Raw genomic sequence first — 22,787 nt, 5'->3', positions numbered from 1 at the left:
CTGTCTCACTGCTCCATTCCTACAGAGCACCTCCTGGGGTTTACCTCCTGGACAAACTATTTGCAACTAAATCCTGGTCAGTCTCAGAGTCTGATTTTAAGGGAAACTGAACCTAAGTCAGGAACTCTTTTGACAATGAGGGGAAAAACAAGGTCCTTCTCACCAGGAAAATTTGTCATACATTCAAGAATCCTGGGTAAGATCTGAGGAAATTGTGATATAAGGGATAGGGTTCCAGAATTACCCTACTTTCCCTTTTTCTCTTTCCTAAAATAATTACTGAGGGAGCCATATGCAAAAACCAGCAACACAATTTTTTTTGGGGGGGGGTAATCAAGGAATGAACTCAGGGGCACTCAACTACTGAATCACATCCCCACCCCTATTTTTTATTTTATTTAGAGGCAGGGTCTTAGTTGCTTGGCGCCTCACTGTTGCTGAGGCTTGTGATCCTCCTGTCTCAGCCTCCTGAGCTGCTGGGATTACAGCACACCTGGCCCAGCAACACAACTGGAATACCAAGTATTATTAATAGCTTCAAATGTGGCTAAATCCCCCTGAATCCTGTTTTTTAAAAACACTCTTAACTGAGTGGCGGTAGCACATGCCTATAATCCCAGAGGCTCAGGAGGCTGAGGCAGGAGGACTGAAAATTCAAAGTCAGGCTTAGCAATTTATGGAGGCCCCAAGCAACTTAGTGATAACTTAGCAAGAGACCCTGTCTCACAATGAAAAGGACTGGGGACATGGCTCAGTGGCTCTGGGTTCAATCTCTGGTCCAAAACCACCACCACCACCCACTCTTTGTCTGTCTGATTTCCTAATTATTCTCTATCACAGTATAACTACCTTTTTCCTGCATGATAATTTGTAACTTAAAATTACTTATCTGTTTGTTGTTTACTCTTCTCTATGAAAACCATATTCTCTACAAAAAGAGGAACTAAGGCTGCCTTGGTCACCACTGTATTCCGTTTATGACAGCATTCTCACATGGGAAGATACTCCACAGGCTGAGAAAGGGGTTGAGGTTTGGACTTCTGGCCTAGAACAGTCACCAGGTCTTTGTTCATTAAAAATCATAGTAACCTCTATCAAGCCACAGAGAAAATAAAATGACCAGATCTGCAGAGGAGGTTCTAGTTTGAATAATGCATCAACCCATGTGTGTTCAGGAGATAGACGTCATATAGTTACTGCCCAACAATGTGGGCCAAATAACATCTTTAATTTTCACCATTGGATTAGTAAGTAGTTCCTTTTCTCAGGGGAAGGGGAAGAGAGGAAGGAAGGTTTTTCAAATCTTTCCCTGAAGTCTTTACTATTATTCATACGATATCATGGATGTGAAAAAACCAAAAATCTGGTCTGTCCATGGTTCACACAGCCTAACAATCCCAAGTTAATCTTTGGCTTGTGGGTCTTTCTATTGGCACAAACGTTGAGATTTCTAACTTTTACCATCAGATGTAGCTCCTCTTCTCCCCGCAAAAAGAAAAAAGGTAGCACGTGCAGTAACAAAGGTGTCAGTATTAATGGCTGAAACCGAATTCTATAGTAAGGGCTGTGCCATGCCTTCTGGAAGTCTGGCACCTTTGCTATGATTGCAATGGTCTCTCAATTTCCATCTGTTGAAATCATGTTAGCTTTCCACGGTCTGGCTCAAACTCTATTGCTTCCATGAAACGTTCTCCAATCCCATCAACCAGGAGGAGACTTGCTACCCTTCACGGTCAGTGGACTTCCTACAGGAGGGCTCAGCACGGGGTTTCCAGTGCGCGGCTCGGTAAAGGTCTCTTCCTTTGGTGGCTGTGTTTGGACTGAGGTGTTCAGTTGAGAAGTTTCGCACCTAGTCCTATCAGCTGAGGCTTGTTTTCTTTTTGGCCATGCTACCAAAGCATTGTTCAGTGGCCCCATCTAGTAAACCTGAGAAAAGTGAGGTTCAATGAGGCTGCACAAAATTCAAGGCCTTTGAAATGACCCCAAGCTGCGTGAGCCGGCTCTCACTTTAACAGCCCCAGCCGCGTCACGGGGGAAAAAAATAGATGATCTCGAGGACTGCAAGGAAGGTGCTCGTTTGAGCTCCAGTCCTAAAGCTGAGAACCCACAGAACTCGATCAATTCAAGAAGACGCTGGAGGGCGCGCCGCGTCGGACGCTGCAGAGAACTTCCGCTTGAAAAAAAAAATGTCGTCACGGGGCAAACTTCCGGTTCCACTCTGGCTGGTAGCTCAGGGCCTTTAATCCTAGTTGGCAGTTGTCCACACTCAAAAGCGACCCCACCCAGCCGCTCCCTTGGGTTTCTCCACACCCTCAGGAGCAATTTGCACGTCTCCAGAGTGTGACGGTTACGTAGTGACGTCACTGCAGATAAAGGGGTTAGGAGAGCAAAGTACAGAACATCTTGAAGGACTGGAATCCTACCGCCAAGACACTAGCTGAGAGCCTGGAGGCGGGACTAAACTTGTGACTGGCATCCACACACACCCGTTGCTCTTTTCATTCCTTCTCAAACCAACCAATGAATGCGACGACGGAGACGGCAACGTGCCCCGGCCTCCAGAAGTGGCTCCTCCCTCCTTACTTGGCTTCTCTGGTCGCCATGCTTAGTGTGGCTACCCACTACCTCTGTAGTATTTTTGTCTCTTCTTTGGATTTTTGATGCCCTTGAAGAACTCCTTCTTTCACCTTTCTTTCCTTTCACCCTCAACTTACAACTTCTTGGAGTTTTTACTTGCTTGCTAAGTAACCAGCCACACTTGAAATGGCAGCTGGAGGCGGGGCCGAGGCGGGGCGTGACCGGCGCGGTGACGTCAGCGCGCTGCGTGTCGGCAGGTGGAGGGAGAAGGGAAAGTTTGGCCCGTGCGTGGGGCTCGGGTGGAGGGCGGGACAGAGGGGTTGGGCCCAGGAGAACCTTCTGTTGCGGCTGCTGCGGAGGCCGAGGCTGGGACGTGGACCCGGACGAAGAGTGCTGGACGCGGAGGACCAGGAGGCGAGATCCGTTGCAGCTGTGAACCCTTGTCGCTTTGCCGTGCAGTGACCTCGCACCCAGGCGCTGTCCGACCGGCGGCTGTTCCCTAGGCAGTTGGTGGGGGCGCGGCGGCGGCGGTTGGGGGTGGGGAGCCGCGCGGCGAGGAGACGAGAGAGGTCAGCGAGTTTGAGGGAGGACCGAGAGCCGCTGCCGCCGTCATGACTGAGGACTCGAGCGCCCTGCCCTGGTCCATCAACAGGGACGATTATGAGCTGCAGGAGGTGATCGGTGAGAGCAGGCGCCGCTGAGAGGGGAGGCGTCGCGCTGGGCGGCGGGTGACACGCGGGAACGTGGGGAGCTGCGGGAACTCGAGGATTGCAGCATTCACGGGAATTGGAGGGGCGCTCGTGGGGCCAGAGGTTTGTTAGGCGCGTGTATGAAGCACGGGGTTGGTGGAGCGCGTGTGAGGCGGGGTGGGGTGGGGCTTGAGGGGCTCGTGGAAGATTTGTGTACATTTGACAGATGCTTGCACGCGAGCGACAGATTGTCTTGAAGAGCAAGAAAAACGCAGGTGTGGGAGAGGCCTTTTGGGGGTCGTGTGAGAAGTGGGATATTGGAGTTGCGGGCTGAGCCCCCTATTTCTGGGATTGTGAGGTAGATTCATTCCTGCATCCGTTCGAGAACCCCGCCAGGAAGTGCCAGAGGTTGCTGGGGAAGCTGCAGGTACTGCGCTGAGGAATGTAGACCCAACTTCTGTTTCCTTCCAACGGATTTGCTGGTCAGGGAGGTATACATTACCTAAGTAGTCAAAAAAAAGAAAGAGAGAGAGAGAGAGAAAGAAAGAAAGAGAAAGAACAGGTTTTTAGCAGGTGACGGGAAGGAAATAAAATGTTCTGATAGAGAGTAACCTGGAGACCAAGTTAGGGTGATTTCAGGGAAAATTCTTTTTCTGAAGCAATGATATTTAAATTGAGCTCTGAAGGATGAGAAGTGAGTCTTAAAAGAGCTAGGGAAGACTTGTTTTTCCCACTTAACTGAAGGATGAAGGAATGCAAAGGCCCTGGAGAGGGAAAGAGCTTGATATGTTTTAGGACCCGAAGGAAGACTGGCATAGATAGAGATAAGGGGGACCTGTTCAGCCATGTAAGGATTTTGAAATTTTATTTTAAGTGTCACTGGAGGTCTTCAACCAGGGATATGACACGATCTGATAGATCTGACTGCTGTGCTGGAGTGAATTTGAAGGGGGTCCAGGAATACTAGTTGGCAGAGATCAAAACTTTCACAAAGGTGGATTGTAATTTTCAGAGAGGCTTAGTGATAAGGGGGAAGTTGGGAACTGTGGATGAGGGTACTGTTTGTTGGACAACAATAACTCAAGTGACCTTAGAAATCAAAAGGGGGTGGGTTTAGCTAAACAGAGGCTCAATCCAGCTGACATGAGCAGACCCCTGTGTATTGGAGGAAGAATTGTCTACTTTGCCAGCATGCTGTGCTAAAATTAGTTTTATAACAAAGACTAACTGAAGACTCTTGAGCTGTCTTGGGGGGTGTCAATGTTATCAGCATTGTGTCTGTGTTTTAAAGAAATGTCAAATTTTTTCTTTTTTTTCCCCCACTTTTCTTGCCTCTTGGTTGTTTTGTTTGTTTTGGTACTGGGGATTGAACCCAGGGGCACTTAAACACTGAGCCACACCTCTAACCCTTTTTATTTTTTATTTTGAGACAGACAGGGCCTTACTAAGTTGCCAAGGCTGGCTTTGAGCTTGGCAGTCCTTCTGCCTCAGCCTCCTGAGTTGCTGGGATTACAGGCATGTGCCACTATGCCTGGCTTTGCCTCTGGTTTTAAAACAGCCTAAGCTAAGTTTTATCTAAAAGATACCATATCTTTTACTTTAAGTCACTTCTTGGGTCTGTGTCCTTGCTACATGTTGGGTCTTTGACATGTATTGATTTAGCTAGTTAGATCTTTTTGGGGAGGGGTGCTGGGGATTGAACCTTGGGAGTCTTTAACATAAGTTACATCCTTAGCCTTTAAATTTTTTTTTTAAATTTTGAGGCAGTGTCTCCACTAAGTTGCCAGGCTCTCCCCAGATTTGCTATCCTCTTGCTCAGCCTTCTGAGTAGCTGGGATTACAGGCCTGTGCCACCCACCCAGCGAGATCTCTGTTTTGATTGATTACTTCTGGGTCCCTTAATCAGGGTTTCATATTGAAGTAAGGGATTAAATGGGAGATTCCAAAATGATAACAGAAAAAATAAAGAAAGGGCTCTCTACAGTTACTTTAGAAGAGGAGTTTTGCTTTATTTTCTGGTACGGATACTTCTAAGGTGGAAAGGGTGGCTGTAGTCATTCTTAGTATGTTTGTTGTTGAGATGTCATGGAATTTCAGTGTTGCAACGGCTCTAGAGAGTTAGTGATATTATTAATTTGGTGTCCTCAGAACCGTAAATTGTCTGTAAATGGGCAATAGAGAGTGACATCGAGTCCTCCAGGATAGGGTTACTTCTTATCCCATTAACCACAGAGTAGTCCAAGGCTCATCAAAGGTTAAGAACTCTACTGTGATTTGATTAGGTTATTTTTTAAAACAACTTTACAGAGTTATTTTATTTTTTAAAACAACTTTTACATTTAATACTATAAAATGTTCTTATTTTATTTATAAAATGTAACAGTGTTTTAGTAGATTTGCTGATTAATTGTTGCCATCACCCCATTTTAGGATATTTCTATCTGCCCAATGAGATTCCCTTGTGCCTTTTCATAGTTAATCTCTCTTCCCTTCCCCAGTCTCAGGTAACCACAAATCTATTTTTTTCCTCTATAGATTGTGTTTTTTGAATTTTTCACATAAATGGAATCCATATAACATGATTTTTTTAAAAGTCTACCTGATTAAAGGTAAATTTACAGAGTTGGTAAGTCATCACCAAAGGCAGTTTTAAAATATTTCTGTCAAGCCAAAAAGATGTCTCATGTCCATTTGTAGTAACTCCCTATACCCACCCTTAGCCCCAGGCAACCACAAATCTACTTTCTGTCTTTATAGATTTGCTCTGGATGTTTCATATAAATGCAATCATATAATATGTAGTCTTTTTTATTTGTATTTTTTTGCATAATGTTTTTTGAGGTTCATCGTAGTGTAGCATGTTGCAGTACATGGTTCCTTTTTTTTGGACATCGGTTCATGGACATTGGATTGTTTCTGCTTTTGGCTATTTGGAATAAGGCTGCTATCAGAATTTACATTAAATCTTCATGTGAACGTATTTCATTTTCCTTGAGTATATCCCAGGAATGGAATGGCTCAGTCATATGATAAATTTGGTAATTTTTTAAGATACTGCCAATCTTTTTTCAAAGTAGTTATACCATTTCACATTCTTCTAACTAATGTATGAGAATTCCCATTTGTCAACATTCTGGTCAGCTTTGTTGTCTGTGTGCTATCTTGTATACATTTATGTGGTACCGGGGATTCAACCTGGGACTTCACATGTATTCTACCACTGAGCTATATCCCCAGCCCTGTCTTTTTTTTTTTTTTTTAATATTTTTTTTAGTTGTCAATGGGCCTTTATTTTCTTTATTGATACATGGTGCTAAGAATCAAACCCAGTGCCTCACACCTGCTAGGCAAGCGCTCTGCCCCTGAGCTACATCCCCAGCCCTGTCCTGTCTTTTGGATTATGGCCATCCTAGTGGGTATGAAGTGGTATTTCACTGTAGTTTTGATTTTTATTTCTCTAATGACTGATAACAGTATCTTTTGCCTGTCTGGATTATCCATTGCTATGTTTTGTTTTCTTACTGATTTATAGGAGAGGGAAAGAGAGTGGTATATGTGTATTCATTCTTCATATAAGTCTTTCATCTGGTGTAGTGTATGATTTCAGTACAAGTATTTTTATTTGTCTTCCTGTGTGTGTGTGTGTGTGTGTGTGTGTGTGTGAGTGGTGCTGGGAATTGAATCCAGGGTCTCACACATACTAGGCAAGTGCTGTCCCACTCAGCCAACTCAGCCTTGTCTTCATTTTCTTAGTGGTGTGTCTTTCTTTCTTTTTTTTTTTTAAATATATAATATTTTTTAGTTGTCAATGGATCTTTTATTTTATTTATTTATTTATTTATTTATTTATTTATTTATTTATTTATGGTGCTGAGAATTGAACCCAGGGCCTCACACATGCCAGACAAGCATTTTACTACTGAGCACTTACTGCAGCCCCCTTAGTGTGGTGTTCTTTTAAAATACAGAAGTTTTATTTGTCACTTTTTTATTTTATTTATTTTATTTTTGGACAGTATTGGGGATTGAACCTAGGGATTTGTACCCTCTAAGCAAAGGCTCTACCACTGAGCTACAATCCCTAGTCCATAAACACAGTATTTCATAATTAACTATAATCTTCAAGTGAATCTTTTTTTAAAAAATATTTATTTGTTTTTTAGTTGTAGTTGGACACAATACCTTGATTTCACTTATTTATTTTTAAGTGGTGCTGAAGATCGAACCTAGGTTCTCACATGTTCGAGGCAAGCGCTCCACTGCTGAGCCACAACCCCAGCCCTTCAAGTGAATCTTCACAATTCCTTTATATTTCATCATTTTTTTTTTTTCAGGAGACAAATGATTGGAATCTAGAAAAAAAAGGATTTGAGAAATCATTTAGATTTAATTTTCAAAGGATTATGTTCCAGGGAAATTAGTGTAATTATTTCAAAACCTGTATATTTATTTGGCCTGTAATATTTTTCACATGTGCTACTTAGCACTGTGATATTTAATTATTCTCTCATTCTGTTTTTTTTTTTTTCACCTGTAGGATTTTACCAACATTTTTAGTTGCTTATCCAACATAAATTTCCTCTTCTTTAATAAGAGAACCTCAATCTATTTTGTTTTAAGTAAAAACATATTATTCAGCTAAAAAGCTTCATTTACCAACTTCCCTTGCCCCCTCCCCCCAAAAAAAATATGGAAAAATCCTACAGGTGAAAAAAAAATCTCTCCCTAGGAACATATTAAAAGTGTATCATTTGGGAATTCAAAGGACTTTCTTGTAAGAATTGTATCATCCTAAGCATGTTTTTGTAAGATTTTAAAAGTTATCTATGTACAATTATTTGTAAAAAAAAAAAAAAAAAGGTATGTGCTCTTCTTATAATTAATTATCTTTTTACTATTTGTGAGCTCATTTCTAGCCTGTAGTTTTGTATTGGGATTTTTGAGCCTTTTATACTGTATTTGACATGTATTGAAGTAGTTGTGAAAGTGTGGGCTTTTATTATAAAGGTGTGGACTGACTTGAATTCAAATCTTGGCTCTTACTAGCTTTATGATCTTGGGGGCAAATTATATAACTGGTTTTACTGTTAGCTTTTGTCTAAAATGGTGATAATAGTACCTGTGTCATTGCGGCTTTTATATGGATTGATTGTAGAAAGTGTTCAGCTCATATTAAATGGTCCAAAAAGTGGTTGTTATTATATCAGACTTTTTTCCTTCTTTCTTTTTTTGTATTTACAGTTTTCAAATTTTGGTATTGACAAAATATAAAATACTGTGTGATTTGTAATCTTGTAACACTGTAACACTTCAATATTTTGAATCTATTCTTGTGTATTGGAACATTCCTTCATCTTCCATTTTTTTTTCCTTCTTTCTCAGTTCCAGGTCTTATTCAAATTAGATGGATTTAGGGATTCATGTTAGACATGGTAGTATACCTTGTGTAAGTCCTGCCACCATGGTATTGCCAACAGTGCAGTATGATGGCAAAGATGAAAACCAGTCTGCATCATGTGGCTTTTATTGTCATGTCTTGAAAAGTCTCAATAAATATTTAGTATGTACCTAAGACTAGGTTTAGAAAATTGAAAAATTTCAGAGTAGGTTTAAGATTTTTTCTTCTTCTTTAAGATGGGCATGATTCACTTGGCTTTGGTGAAGGCAACCCACAAGCTTTATTCTCTACTCCCCCCGCTTTTTTTTTGTTTTATTAGTTTTTAATTAGCTACACATATTGATGTTTAAGTAGTAGTTTCCAGATTTCAGAACTTCACCTCAAATCCCTTCATAAATGTGAGGATCTTCGTGCTCTTATCAACAGAGTGATGCGTAATGGTATATTTTCCCCTTGATTGGGAGACTCTGCTGAGGTAACATTTTCAGTGAAGGCAACAACAGTTTCATAGGGTTCTATAAAATAGGGATTATATTTGTCTGCATGTAATGCAAATGAGGCATAGCAATGGCTTAATAAATACTTTTCCCCTTATGTGACAAGAGAACTGGAGGTGGCAGCCAGTCCAGACTGTCAGGTACCAATGATCCTGGTTTTTCATATCATTGCTTTTAGCTCTCATTCTCATGGCTGCAAGATAGTTGTTCCATCTCTAGCTTCATGCTTGCATGTGGACCAGAAGAAGAATGTGGCAAAAGGACAAAGACACATGACAGCTAAATTGGCTCCTGTTCAAAGGGCTTCGTTTCTTGGGTGCCTTACTCAGGGATTTCCACTTCTATTTATTGGTTTGAACTATGTAATTTTTATTTTATTTTTTTGGCAAGGGAAGTTGGTAAATGAAGCTTTTTAGCTGAGTAATATGTTTTTACTTCAAACAAAATAGGTTGGGGTTCTCTTATTAAAGAAGAGGAAATTGTAAGTTGGATAAGCAACTAAAAATGTTGGCCTTGGGTTTTTTTAAGTTAAAATAGTTAAAAAATACATTGCAAGTAAATAATTAACCTGACACATAGTGATCATATGTAAGTTACCTTTAATCTAAAGAGGTGACTGGGTGTGGTGGTGCACACCTGTATTCCCAGCAACTCTGGAGGAAAACGCAGGAGGATTGCAAGTTCGAGGCCAGTCTCAGCAACATAGTGAGCCCTGTGTCAAAAAATCAAATAAGATAAAAAGAACTGGGGGGGCTGGGGTTGTGGCTCAGTGGTAGAGTGCTTGCCTAGCATGCGTGAGGCACTGGGTTCCATCTCCAGCTCCACATAAAAAAGAAAATAAAGGTACTGTGTTCATCTACAACAACAACAAAAATATTTTTAAAAATTTTTAAAAAATCAAAAAGAATTGGGTATGTAGCTCAGTGATATAAGTGCTCCAGGCTGAATCCCCAGTACCAATGGGGGGGGGGGTGGTGGAAACTAAAGAGGTAATTGCCTACCAATTAAAAATATAATATTGAAACATCATGTAGTTTCGATTTGTAGGCCCTGTATTGCTTCTTATTAACTCTATGACTTAAGTCTTACCTTTGCTTACGTTGTTTGTAAAATCAGTAATACCTAACTCATGGGATTATTTTAATAGCTAGATGAAAAAAAGGGATACAAGTAAAGAAAGTGCTCAGTATAGTTCTTGGTATACAGAATAAGTATACAATAAATGTTATCATTCATGATGGTAACAGTGCGGACATGCCGAAGATGACTGGGTTATTTTGTGTTTGTTCTGACCCAAGCAAGTAGGTTTTTTTCCTCCTTGAAAATATATTCTATACTTGATTGATAAAATCATTAAACAAATATTTCTTGAACTGCTGTTATAAGCCAGGCACTGTTCTGAATACTGGAGATAAAGTAGTAAAGCAAATAGATAAAATTCCCACTTTCATGGGGTTCGTAATCTAGTGGTGGTAGTGAAGGAGAAAAATAGAGCAGTGATAGGGACTGGGGACTACTAGGGATGGAGGTGGGGTATGGTTTTAAATAGGTCAGGGAAAGCCACACTGAGAAGGTGACATTTGAATTAAGACCTGAAGTAGGTGAGAAGTGCTTATCTATAGGAACCTTATTCCAATTAGAGGGAACAATGAACACAAAGGCTCTGAAGTAGAAGCATGCTGATGTGAATAAGGAATTGGAAGGAGGTGAGGGAGGCCAGAGCTGAGGGAGACAGGGTGAAGTGACAGGTGAAGAGGTCAGAAAGGTAAGTGGTACAGATGCATGGTCCTTATCAGAAAAGTCATTGTCAGAATTTGGTTTTTGCTTTGAGTAAGATTGAAAATCATTGCAGGATATTGAGCAGAGGTAAAATAGTTGTGAGAATAGTTTTTGTAAGGGTGATAGGAGAGGTTATCAAGGGGTGGGGAAAGTGTAGTAGTGGAGGTGGTATCGGTTAGACTCTGGATATGATATATTTTTGAAGTTAAAAGAGAATTTGCTGTTGGATTAGATGTGAGAGAAAGGGGAGATAAAATGATTCCAAGCTTTTTGGCTGGAGTGTCAGGAAGATTGGCATTACTGTCCCTTGAGCTGGGAGATCACCAGAATGAGGAGGAGGGTGAGGGATGATTCACTGCAGGACCATCGTGCTGTTTGAATAATTACTCAACACATATGGCAATGTATCTTTATTTTCATCTTGTATGAAGAGAATAGCCTGATTTTTATGATGATGCCTGTTTTTTTTTTTTTTTTGTGTGTGTATGTGTGTGCCAATTCTAGGAGCCTTAATTTTCAGTGATACTCTGACAAGATTCTTATTTAGAAAAGGGCTTACTCCACAGTTCAGGTGACAATACCTTGTTTGCCTTTTAAAATGAACAGTCTGGGTTGGCTCATTCCTTTAATAAATGCAAAACCTTACTAAGGATTACTTTAAATAGTCTTTGGAATTTACCTGTTAGAGCTGTGACCAAAATTTTGGGGAAAATATCTTCAATTGATCTGACTTATTTGACTTATTTTTTCCTCACAGGTAGGAGTAATATTCATTATTACCTTCCCTCAATTTCTGGGTCTGGTAAGTTGGAGAGAGACTCAGAACTTTTTTATTTTTAGTTTCCCTCATGTGTGGGTAACTCCTTTTCTTACTCTCCATTTTGAAAGGTTTTAGGAGAAAGCTGCACCTCTATTTTTGCACACCACTCCATTCTGGTGTGTACACTGATAATGCAGTTAAAGAACTAACTAGGAGAGAACAGAAGTTAGAATACAAACCAGTGCAAAATAATGAAAGTCTGACTTTGGGTGTTTTATTGAAAATTGCTTTAAAATTTTCATTATATCAGGTCAGTGCTTAGTGAAGATAGCTTTTCACACTTTGAAATCATTCCTGAGTAGTACTTCTTACCCAAATGTATGTGTATTCATACTGAAATAACAGTTTTTACAAAGTAACATTTTTGTTTGCTGCCTATAGTGCTTACCGATTCTGTTTATACTAAGAAAAATGATGGTAAGCCCAGTGTAAATAGACTTGTAGTTTAAAAAAAACTGCCTTAAGAAGCCTGCTTTAAAGAGAAGATAAAGCATTTAAAAAATTTGTTCTGCAATCCTTTTGTTACTAGATTTTTGAAAAATATTGGAGATAATAGTTAATTAGAACAGCACAATTCACAATAGCTAAACTGTGGAACCAACCAACCTAGATGCCCTTCAGAAGATGAATGGATAAAGAAAATGTAGTATATGCACACAATGGAATATTATTCAGCAATAAAAGAGAATAAAATTATGTCATTTGCAGGTAAATGGATGGAGCTGGAGAATACAATGCCAAATGAAGTTAGCCAATCCCCAAAAACCAAATGCCGAATGTTTTCTCTGATATAAGGAGGCTGATTCATAATGGGATTGGGAGGGGGAACATGGGAGGATTAGATGAACTATATATAGGGCAAAGGAGTGGGAGGGGAAGAGAGGGGGAATGGGGTTAAAAAAGATGGTGGAATGAGATGGGTATCATTACCTTAAGTACATGTATGAAGACATGAATGATGTGAATATACTTTGTATACAACCGGAGATATGAAAAATCATGCTCCATATGTGTAGTAAGAATTGTAATGCATTCTGCTGTCATATATAACAAATTAGAATAAAAAAAGTTCACTTAAAAATAATTATGAATAAAATTTTTTTAGGTATTCTTTTACCCTCCTATTTACATTATTAATTACTATTTTCTTTCTTTTTTTAAAAAAAATATTTGTTTAGTTATACATGGGCACAATATCTTTATTTTGTTTATTTATTTTTATGTGGTGCTGAGGATGAAATCCAGGTCTCACATGTATGAGGCGATGGGTCTACCGCTGAGCCACAAACCCCAGCCCACTATTTTCTTTTTGATACTGGAGATTGAACCTAGAGGTGCTTAACCACTGAGCTACTTCTACAGCTGTTTTTATTTTTTGAGAGAGGATCTCACTAAGTTGCGTGGGGCCTCGATAAATTGCTGAGGCTGTCTTTGAACTTGTAATCCTTCTTCTTTAGCCTTCCATCTCTGGGATTTCAGATGTGCACCACTATGCCCAGTAAATTGCTATTTTCTATAAAGTAAATTTTTTTCTGATGAAAGAACATGGTTGACTATTTCTAATTAATGGTATTGAAAGTATTGAGTTTTTATTGGATTACTGTACTTCTCTATTTTAGAATATTAAAATATTTTGTTTTTGTTTTGGGAAAAATCATATGATGATGGATGAAAATGATTGTTGTATAGAACTGGAGCTTGCAAGTCTCTTTTTAATACTGGGTTTGGTGAAACCTTTACAGTTTGTCTTTGGTCATTGGTTAAATCACACCAGAACTTAGGGAGATTTATTCATTAAGTGAGTGAATCTTTGAAATAAAGATACTTTAATACATGAACAATTATGATTGATAATTCTTAGGTTTGATGTTTCATTGTTGGTGTAACTAAATTTATTCCTTTATCTGTGCAGTATCTTCCCTTATCTATGGTTTTTTTCCTGCAGTTTCAGTTACTTGCAGTCAACTGAGGTCTGAAAATTTTAAATGGAAAATTCCAGAAAAAAGTAATTCACAAGTTTTGAATTGTGTACTGTTCTGAGTAGCATGATGAAGTATCATATCACCCATCCCCAGTATGAATCATTCCCTTGTCCAGTGTTTCCAAGTAGTATTTGCTACCTGTCCCCTTGCCTGTTTAAATAGCCATCTTGGTTATCAGATTTAATGTCATGGTATTGTAGTGCTGGTGTTAAAGTAATCTACTCAGTAAAAGTGCAAAATGAGGGCAATTTGAATATTCCAAAGAGAAGACACAAAGTGCTTTCTTTATGCAAAAGGGTAAAGATTCCTAATAAGAAAAAAATTGTTGCTAAGATATATGGTAAGAATGAGTCTTCTATCTGGGAAATTGTTAAGAACTGGAAAATATGTTATTAAAATGTTCTTTTATTATTGTCTTACCTATTACTGTGCCCACTTTTAAAAATAAATCTTATCATAAGTATATGCATATAATAAAAAATATAGTATATATAGGGATTAGTGCTGTGCATGGTTGCAAGCATTCTCTGGGGGCCTTGGAAGATGTCCCCTGTAGATAAGGGGAGAGTACTATATTTTTAACCTTGGCATGGTTTTGGTTTACATATGTATAACATTAATATGTTTAAGGCTGCTATTTCAGGTTTTGTGTATGTAAAATAGTCAATATGGGGTTACCCAGGGGTAGATGTGAGAATTAACACTGGTTAAAAAAACTAACACCATTTTGTACATTTTTGAAAATTAATAATCAGTGAACACATCTGTATATTAGAAGATGTCTGTTATATAGGGCCATTGGAGGCCACATTGTGTCCTCTGTGATTTGAGAATGCTTCTGCTCCATGATTAGCTTCCTTCTATTCTGTAGTGTTTCCAAGAGTCAAGCAGTGGCTACTTGCTGAAGACAAGAGAGTTTAGATTTTTTTTAGGGCTTCCTTGAAGTGATGTGAGAGGAAGGGAGCTTAATTGCAAGCACTACCATTCTGCTCAACTCTACCTGTATTCATGTGCAATAGAGGATGTTCAACCAAGAAGCAGACAAACTAAACAATTTCAGTAGTAGCCTGTTGGATCATTTTTATTAAGCAAAGGATTTTAGTATTCCTAAACAGTTGTGAAAATTGTTCAGTTACAATATTGGACGATGTTATTGAATGTAAATGTGTTCTTAAATATTAGATCTCAATCTAAATTTTGCGTTATTTGAGTTTTGTGCAGTTTTTGGTAGTATTGGGATTTGGGTTTATCTATGTCAGTATTGACTGTGGTTATGTGTGTGTGGTTTAGACAAGGATTTTTCAAATGGATTTATATTTAACACATGTACACTCTGTTGAATTAGATAGTTGTATATGTGTATCATTTGCAATTTTTAATGTTTGAAACACATTAATTTAGAAATTTGACACACTTGAAGGATTTTAAGTAATAGCATTATTGAGATGTAATTCACATACCATAAAATTCAGCCTTTTAAAATGTACAATTCAGTATATTTGCAGAGGTGTGTAACCACCACCACTAATTCCAGAACATTTTCATGATTCCAAAAAGAAACTCCATTCCTGTTGACAGTACTTTCCATTTCTCTCTCCCTATAGTCCCTGGAAATGGCTAATTTACTTTCTGCTCCTAATGGATTTGCCTATTCTGGATATTTTATACAAATGGAATCATACTATATATGGCCTTTGTGTCTGGTTTCACTTTGTGTGTTCAAAGTTCTTCTGTGGCCTGGGGTTGTGGCTCTGCGGTAGAGCACTTGCCTAGCACGTGTGAGGCCCTGGGTTCAATCCTCAGCACCACATGAAAATAAAGAAATAAAATAAAGGTATTGTGTCCAACTACAACTAAAAAATAAATTTAAAAAAAGTTCTGTGTTGTAGGATGTATTAGTACTTTATTCCTCTTATTGCCAAATAATTCATTGTATAGCTGTACATTTTACAGTCCTACCAGCGAAGTAGGAGGGTTCCAGTGTTTTTACATCTTTATCAGCACTTATTATTGTCTGTCTTTTTGATTTAGCCATTTAGTGAGTGTAATTTGTAGCTTACAGTTTTGTGAAGGGATTTTTAAAATTGAAAATTCTATTGGGAAGTTTTATATACATATGCATTATATGTTAATTATTATTTTGAATGAATAGGAATAATAAAAATAATGAAAAGATAGTAACATTGAAAAAAGTAAAATTTTAAATAGTATATTCAATTACTGTATCTGAGTCTAACCCTTTAAGATCTTTACTGTTAGATCATATAAACAAGGCAGGTTTAAGATGGTCTCTGCCATGTTTTCATGTTTATCTAAGTTGGCTTGTAATTCAGAAATTATTACAAAAATTATCAAGTTTCTTCTGCTACTGCAATATGGGTTCTTTGCTAGAAATCTAGAAAGCTTCTAGAAGATTTGAGTATTTATTTCAATAATATAAATATTTTCTTCTTGTAGTATAAATAAAAATATGACTTATTAATTGGGAAAAAAGAACTTATTTTTTTAAAAAACTTTTTTTTGTACCATTTATTTATTTATTTATTTTATAGTAAGTCAATGCTGAGGATCGAACCCAGAGCCTTGCACATGCTAGGTGAGTGCTCTACTGCTGAGCCACAACCCCAGCCCCAAGAACTTCTTTTTAAATTATGTTTCTGTGCATTAACATTTACAGACAGTACTTTCTTGTCTTTTTGTTTTGGGTGCCAGGGATTGAACCCAGGGCTGTTTAACTACTGAGCCACATCCTCAGCCATTTTTTATTGAGACAGGGTCTGATAAGTGCCTGAGGTTGACTTTGAATTTGTGATCTTCCTGCCTTAGTGGATAGTACTGTTTTTTAATCTGGTGTTTTGCTGATGAAGAGGTACTCCTTGCCTACTCCTGTTAAACAACTTTAATAGTTTCTTGTATTTCCTTTTAGAAAACTTAAACATGTGTATCCTTTTATGTAGGAGGGGCTTGAGGTGTAGCTCAGTGATAGAGTGCTTGCTTAGCATATGCCAAATCTTGAGTTCAATCCCCAACACTACACCACCACCACCACCACCAACAACAACAACATTGGCTTCTAACATACTGCTTTGCTCTTTGCTTTTATCCCTTAAGATATTTGAGTTTTAAAGCATATACTTTCTTTTAGATTACGTAATTGTTTTTTTAGGCTGGTATAAAAAATCTTCTGAGATAATTTTTTTCTTTTTTCTCTCTCCTCTTCCTCCTCTTCTTCCTCTTCCTGTTCTTCATACTGATGATTCAACTGAGGGCACTTTGCCACTGAGCTACATCCTTATTAGCACTTTTAATTTTTTTATTGTAGCAAGGGTCTGGCTGTGCTGCTTAGGGCCTCGATAAATTGTTGAGGCTGATTTCAAAATAGCCATCCTTTTGCCTAAGACTCTCAAATCCATGGGATTAAAGGTGTGTGTCACTGTGCCCAGCTAAGGTTCTACCTTTAAAGGAAACAACCACAGATTGCCATGGAAACACTTTGAGGTGATCCTTGGGATTATTAACAATTGGAGTTTTGGGCTGAAAATATAACCTCAGATTATTGAAGAGATGCGCTATAGATGATCTGCATTAGCTTTACTTGGTATGTGAACAGTAGAATCAGAAAGTGGTCTGATATAAATACTACCTCCCCGCCTTTTTTTTTTTTTTTTTTAATGGTACTGGAGATTGAACCCAGGGGTGCTTTACTCGTGAGATACATCTGAAGCTTTTTATTTTTTAAATTTTTTATTTGTTTTAATTAGTTACACTAATTTTTTTTTTTTTTTTGAAACAGGGTCTTGCTAAGTCATCAGGGCTGACTTAGAGCTTGTGATATTGGTATTGGTATTGGATAAACAAGTGAAAAATAAATGCAACCATTTATTGAGCATTGCTATATCCAGGCACATAGTTCAGGAAATGGAAATTTGCTAATAGTAGTAGAGCTGGGGTTTCAGTCTAAGTCTACTTCCCACAGAGTTTCTTGAAGATAGAAAGCAGGGTGAATGGCTTGCACAGAGGCATGGAGGTGGGGATAAAATAAATTGTATTTAGGGTATGGAAAATAAGTTAACTTGTTCAGTTATCAAGTATAATGTCAAGTAGCTGCTGTGATTTAGGGATCTTGAGGTGTGCCATTGTACAAATGGTGAAGATTATTTCATTAATGGTAGTGGATGAATTGAGACCTAGGCAAAAAAAAAAAAAAAAAGCCATAGGACTTAGATTTTTCTAGCATTTGGTATTGTACGGTAACTCTGCACACGTTGTGCACAGATGAACTCAATTGTATGCATGTGTGTATAGTTATATGCAATTTTATTACATGAGTAGTTTCATGTAATTACCATTAAAATGAAGATAATAGAATTGCATCTCACCGCAGGGCTCTCTTGGGCTGTCCCTTTGGAGTCCTATCTGCCCCCACTCCCAACTCTTGACAACCACTGATCTGTTCTCTATTTCTATTGTTTTGTTATTTAAAGAGTAGAATCATAAAATAAAATATGTAACTTTTTGAGAGTACTGTTTTTAACTCAGTAGAACTCAGAGGTTTATCCAAGTTATCGTGTGTGCCAGTAGTTATACCTTTTTATTGCTGAATTGTATTCCATGGTGTGGCTGTACCATATTTGTTTAACCATTTACCTGTTGAAGCATATCTGGATAAGTTCCAATATGAGCTATTTAAAATAAAACTGATGTCAACATTCATATGCAAATTTCCATGTGAATGTAAGTTTTCATTTCTCTGGGTTACATGTCTAGGATTACAAATGCTAAGTCATATGAAAAGTCCATTTTTTGTTTTAATAGAAATGGCCAAACTATTTTCCAGAGTGACTGTACCATTTTTTACAATCCTACCAGCAGTATATAAGTGATAATCTAGTTTGATTTCATCCTAATCAGCATTTGGTACTGTTATTATTTTTTAAAGCCATTTTTGATATTGGGTGGTGATATCTCATTGTAGTTTTAATTTGCATTTCCCTAATGGCTAGGGTGTTCAATGTCTTTTTCTTGTGTTTATTTGTCATCTGTATATCCTCTGATTAAATGTCACATTTCTTTGGCTCATTTCTTTTTTTGTGTATGTGGTACGGAGAATTGAACCAGAGGTGCTTTACCACTGAGCAACATCCCCAGACCTTTTTATTTTATTTTTTTTAACACAGGGTCTAACTAAATTGTTGAGGTTGGCTTTGAATTAGTGATCCTCCTGCCTTAGCTAAGATTACAGACATGTACCACTGTTTCAGGCTTTGGGCCCATTTCTTTCTTTTTTTTTTTTTTTTTAGAGAGAGAGAGAATTTTAATATTTATTTTTATTTTTAGTTATTGGCGGACACAACATCTTTGTTTGTATGTGGTGCTGAGGATCAAACCCTGGCCGCAAGCATGCCAGGCGAGCACGCTACTGCTTGAGCCACATCCCCAGCCCTGAGCCCATTTCTTAATAGGGATTTTTTTTTTTTTTAATAATGATTTTTGAGAATTCTTTCTTTAAAATTTGTATTTAATTATTTTGATTTTGTGGTACTGGGGATTGAATTCGGGGCTTGGTACATGCTAGGTTAGTACTCTGTCACTGAGCTACATCTACAGCCCTTGGGAGTTCTTTATACATTCTACATAGAAGTCGTTTGTCAAGTACATTCATATTTTTTACAGGGTCTTTGCAGAGCAAGGGTTTTTAATTAAAAAAATTTTTTTTAAGTACTGGGAATTGAACCCAGGAGTGCTTAACGATTGAGCAACATCTTCAATCCTTTTTTTTTTTTTTTTTTTAATTTTGATACAGGGTCTCACTAATTTGCTTAAGGCCTCATTAAGTTGCTGAGGTTTCTCAAACTTGTGATCCTCCTCCTGTCTCAGCCTCCTTGGTTTTTAATTTTTTTTTTTTGTAGATGGACACAACACAATGCCTTTATTTTTATGTGGTGCTGAGAATCGAACCCGGGTCCCGCACACGCTAGGTGAGCGCTCTACTGCTGAGCCACAATCCCAGCCTGGTTTTTAATTTTGATAGTTAAATTTATCAGGGTTTCTTTTTATGAATTGTGCTTTTGATTTTATGCCTAAGAACTCTGCCTAGTCCTTAGGTTCCAAAGATTTTCTTCTGTGTTCCTTTCTTTAATTTTTATAGTCTTCTGTTTTATATTTAATTTTGTGATCTATTTTGAGTTATTTTATTTAAATAAAAGATTTAGGTTGAAGTTCATTTTTTTGTCTTTGGATGTCTGTCTGCTCCAGTACCATTTATTGACAAGGCTATCTAATTCCATTGAAATGCTTTTTGTACCTTTGCTAAAATGGGGCATATTTATGTGAATCTGTTTGTGGTTTCTATATGTTTTGTGTATCTATCCCTCTGCCAATACCACACTGTCTTGATTATTGTAACTGTATAGGTCTTGAAATTGGGTAGTGAGTCTTTTCCTTTTTTTGGTGGAACTAGGAATTAAATCTAAGGCCTCATGCATGCTAGGTGCAACCAATGAGCCACTTCCCCAGACCAATCTTTCAGCTTTGTTATTGTTCTTCATTAGTGCATTGGCTATTGTGTTAGCTTTTCATTGCAGTGATTGAATATCTGATAAGAACTACTTAGGGGAAAGGTTAATTTTGGCCCACGGTTTCAGAGGTTCAGTCCATATTCTGCGTACTCCAAGGCAGAAACATCATGGTGGAAGGGTGTTGCGGAGGAAAGCTACCTAGCTGTGGGTGGGTGGAGGTAGGACAGAAGGGGCCAGGGACAAAATATATTCTTTCAGGGAACACGGCTAATGATCTGCTTTTCCATCTAAGTCCCATTTCCCAATAATCCATTCCACTATCAGTGGATTAATTCACTGATGAGATCAGAGCTCTCATGATCCAGACATTGTCTAAACAGTTTTCCCTCTATGAATCTTGCTGCATTGAGGTCCATACTGTCAACATGTGAGCATTTGGGGAACATTCCAGATCCAAATCATAGCAGTTATTTTAGGGTCTTTCCTTTTCCATATAAACTTTAGAATAAACCTGTCTACAAAATACTTTGCAATAGGGTTTATTTAATGCAATTTCTATCCTATCTATCAGTTTGGGGAATATTGATATTTTTACTGTGTTGAGACTTCTAATCCACAAACACAGTTAAATGTCTGTGTCACTAGTTTTTCATCCTGAAAGATTTTTAAGATGAAAGTTTTTCATCAGTATTTTGTAATTTTCAGCATACATAAGATTCTGTACATGTTTTATTAGACTTATACCTAACTATTAAATTTTGGAGGGAGCAATTATAAATGGTATTAACATTTTAAAATTTGCTTTTACTCATTTATTGTTAGTGTATAATGAAATTGATTTTTGTGCATTGATCTTGTATGTTTCAGCCTTGCCAAACTTGCTTACTAATTATATGAACCTTTCTTATAGCTCTGTCATTTGCAAATAGGAATTGTTTTTTTTTTTTTCCTTCCTTTCTGATATGGGTGACTTTTATTTCTTTCTCTTGATTTATTGTTGTAGATAGGACTTCCAATACTTTGTCAAATAAGAGTTAAGAATGGATATTCCTGTTGTATTCCTCATCTTAGAGGGAAAATAGTCTTTCATTATTAAATAGGATATAAATTGTAAGTTATTTATTTTTTAGATATTCTTAATGAAGTTGGCCAGAAGTTCTCTATTCCTGGCAAAGGCTTTTTATCATGTTGATGAATTTTTCAAATGCTTTTTCTATTCCAGTTGATGTGATCATGTAATTTTTCTTCTGTAATGTGTTGCTATAGTGTAGTACATCGATTTTTAAATATTTTACTAGCTATGCATATCTGGAATCATTTGACTTGGTTGTGATGTATTCTGTGTTGCTGATTCAGTTAGCAAATATTTTATTAAAGATTTTGCATCTTATTTTAAAATACATCTTTTAGTTGTAGATGGATAACAATATCTTATTTATTTTTATGTGGTACAGGAGGATCACATGTGTGAGGTACTGGGTTTGAGCCACAACCCCAGCCTCAAGATTTTACATCTTAAATTCTTAACAGATACTGGTGTGTGGTTTTCTTATCTTTATCTGGGTTTAGTATTGGTAAAATGGCCTCTTAAAATGAATTCGGAAGTGCTTCTGCTTCCTGTTTCTAGAAAACGTGTAAAATGGCTATTAATTCTTTTAATGCAAAACCATCTTGGCCTGGAGATTTTGGGGGAACTTTAGAATTACAAATTTAATTTTCAAAGTAGTTATGTTATTGTATTATCCATATCTTGGCTGAATTTCAGTTGTTTTTGAAGAGTTGGTCCATGTTTTCTAATTCATTGAATTACAAACTAAGTTGTTTGTAGTATTCCCTTATCCTTTTTTTTTTTCTTAAATTGAGGTAAGATTTTACTATTTTAAAGTACACTTCACTTATTTTTAGTGTATTAAAATCTAATTCCAGAGCATTTCCAGAAAAAGCCCATGTTCATTAAGTAGTAGTTCACCTCCCTCTTTTTCCAGTCCATGACAACCACTAATCTAGTTTTTCTCTGGATTTGTCTATTGTGAACATTTCATATAAATGGAATCAAATAGTATGTGATCAAATAGTATGTGAGTGTTTGTACCTAGCTTCTCTTACTAATTAAGCATGGTGTTTTCAGGATTTCTCCACGTTGTAGCATGTATCGTATTTATTCCTTGGCTCATGGATACATCACTGCAACCTTTGCTTCCATTATTTTATCTCTTTGTCTGACTTTGACCCTCTTGCTCTCCCCTCTTTCACATTAGGACTCCTGTGAGTACTGTGCCTGCACAGATAATCCAAGGTAATCGCACCTCAAGATCCTTAATTTAATAACATCTGAAAAATCCCTTTGCCATAAGTAACATACTGTCAAGTTTCAAGGATTAGAACACATACATGTTGGGGTGGGAGGCATTATTTTTATATACCACATGGGTTTTAGATCTTTTCATCATTATTTCACTGTTCCCTAAGGCTCTGTTCTTTTTTTTTGGTCTGTTATCTTTGTTGTTTAGATTGAGTAAACAATTGA

At 37.6% G+C, this 22,787-nt stretch overlaps 1 protein-coding gene across 1 annotated transcript in view; it reads left to right on the top strand.

Annotated features, from left to right (window-relative positions):
* The first annotated feature begins 3,126 nt into the window (after positions 1 to 3,126).
* Oxsr1 (oxidative stress responsive kinase 1) overlaps positions 3,127 to 22,787 on the top strand; it is a 111,489-nt gene continuing 91,828 nt past the window's right edge. Inside the window, exon 1 of the mRNA XM_046436601.2 lies at positions 3,127 to 3,258. Coding sequence (XP_046292557.1) covers positions 3,189 to 3,258 — 70 coding nt within the window. The 5' untranslated portion in view covers positions 3,127 to 3,188. The remainder of the gene's footprint in view (positions 3,259 to 22,787) is intronic.

The sequence above is a fragment of the Marmota monax genome, unplaced genomic scaffold (genome assembly GCF_021218885.2).
Source record: "Marmota monax isolate L192 unplaced genomic scaffold, Marmota_monax_Labrador192_F-V1.1 WCK01_AAM20220418_F8-fsc00021, whole genome shotgun sequence".
Lineage (NCBI taxonomy): Eukaryota > Metazoa > Chordata > Mammalia > Rodentia > Sciuridae > Marmota > Marmota monax.
Note: the sequence above shows the minus strand (reverse complement) of the source record. Positions and strands in the feature narration are given on the sequence as shown.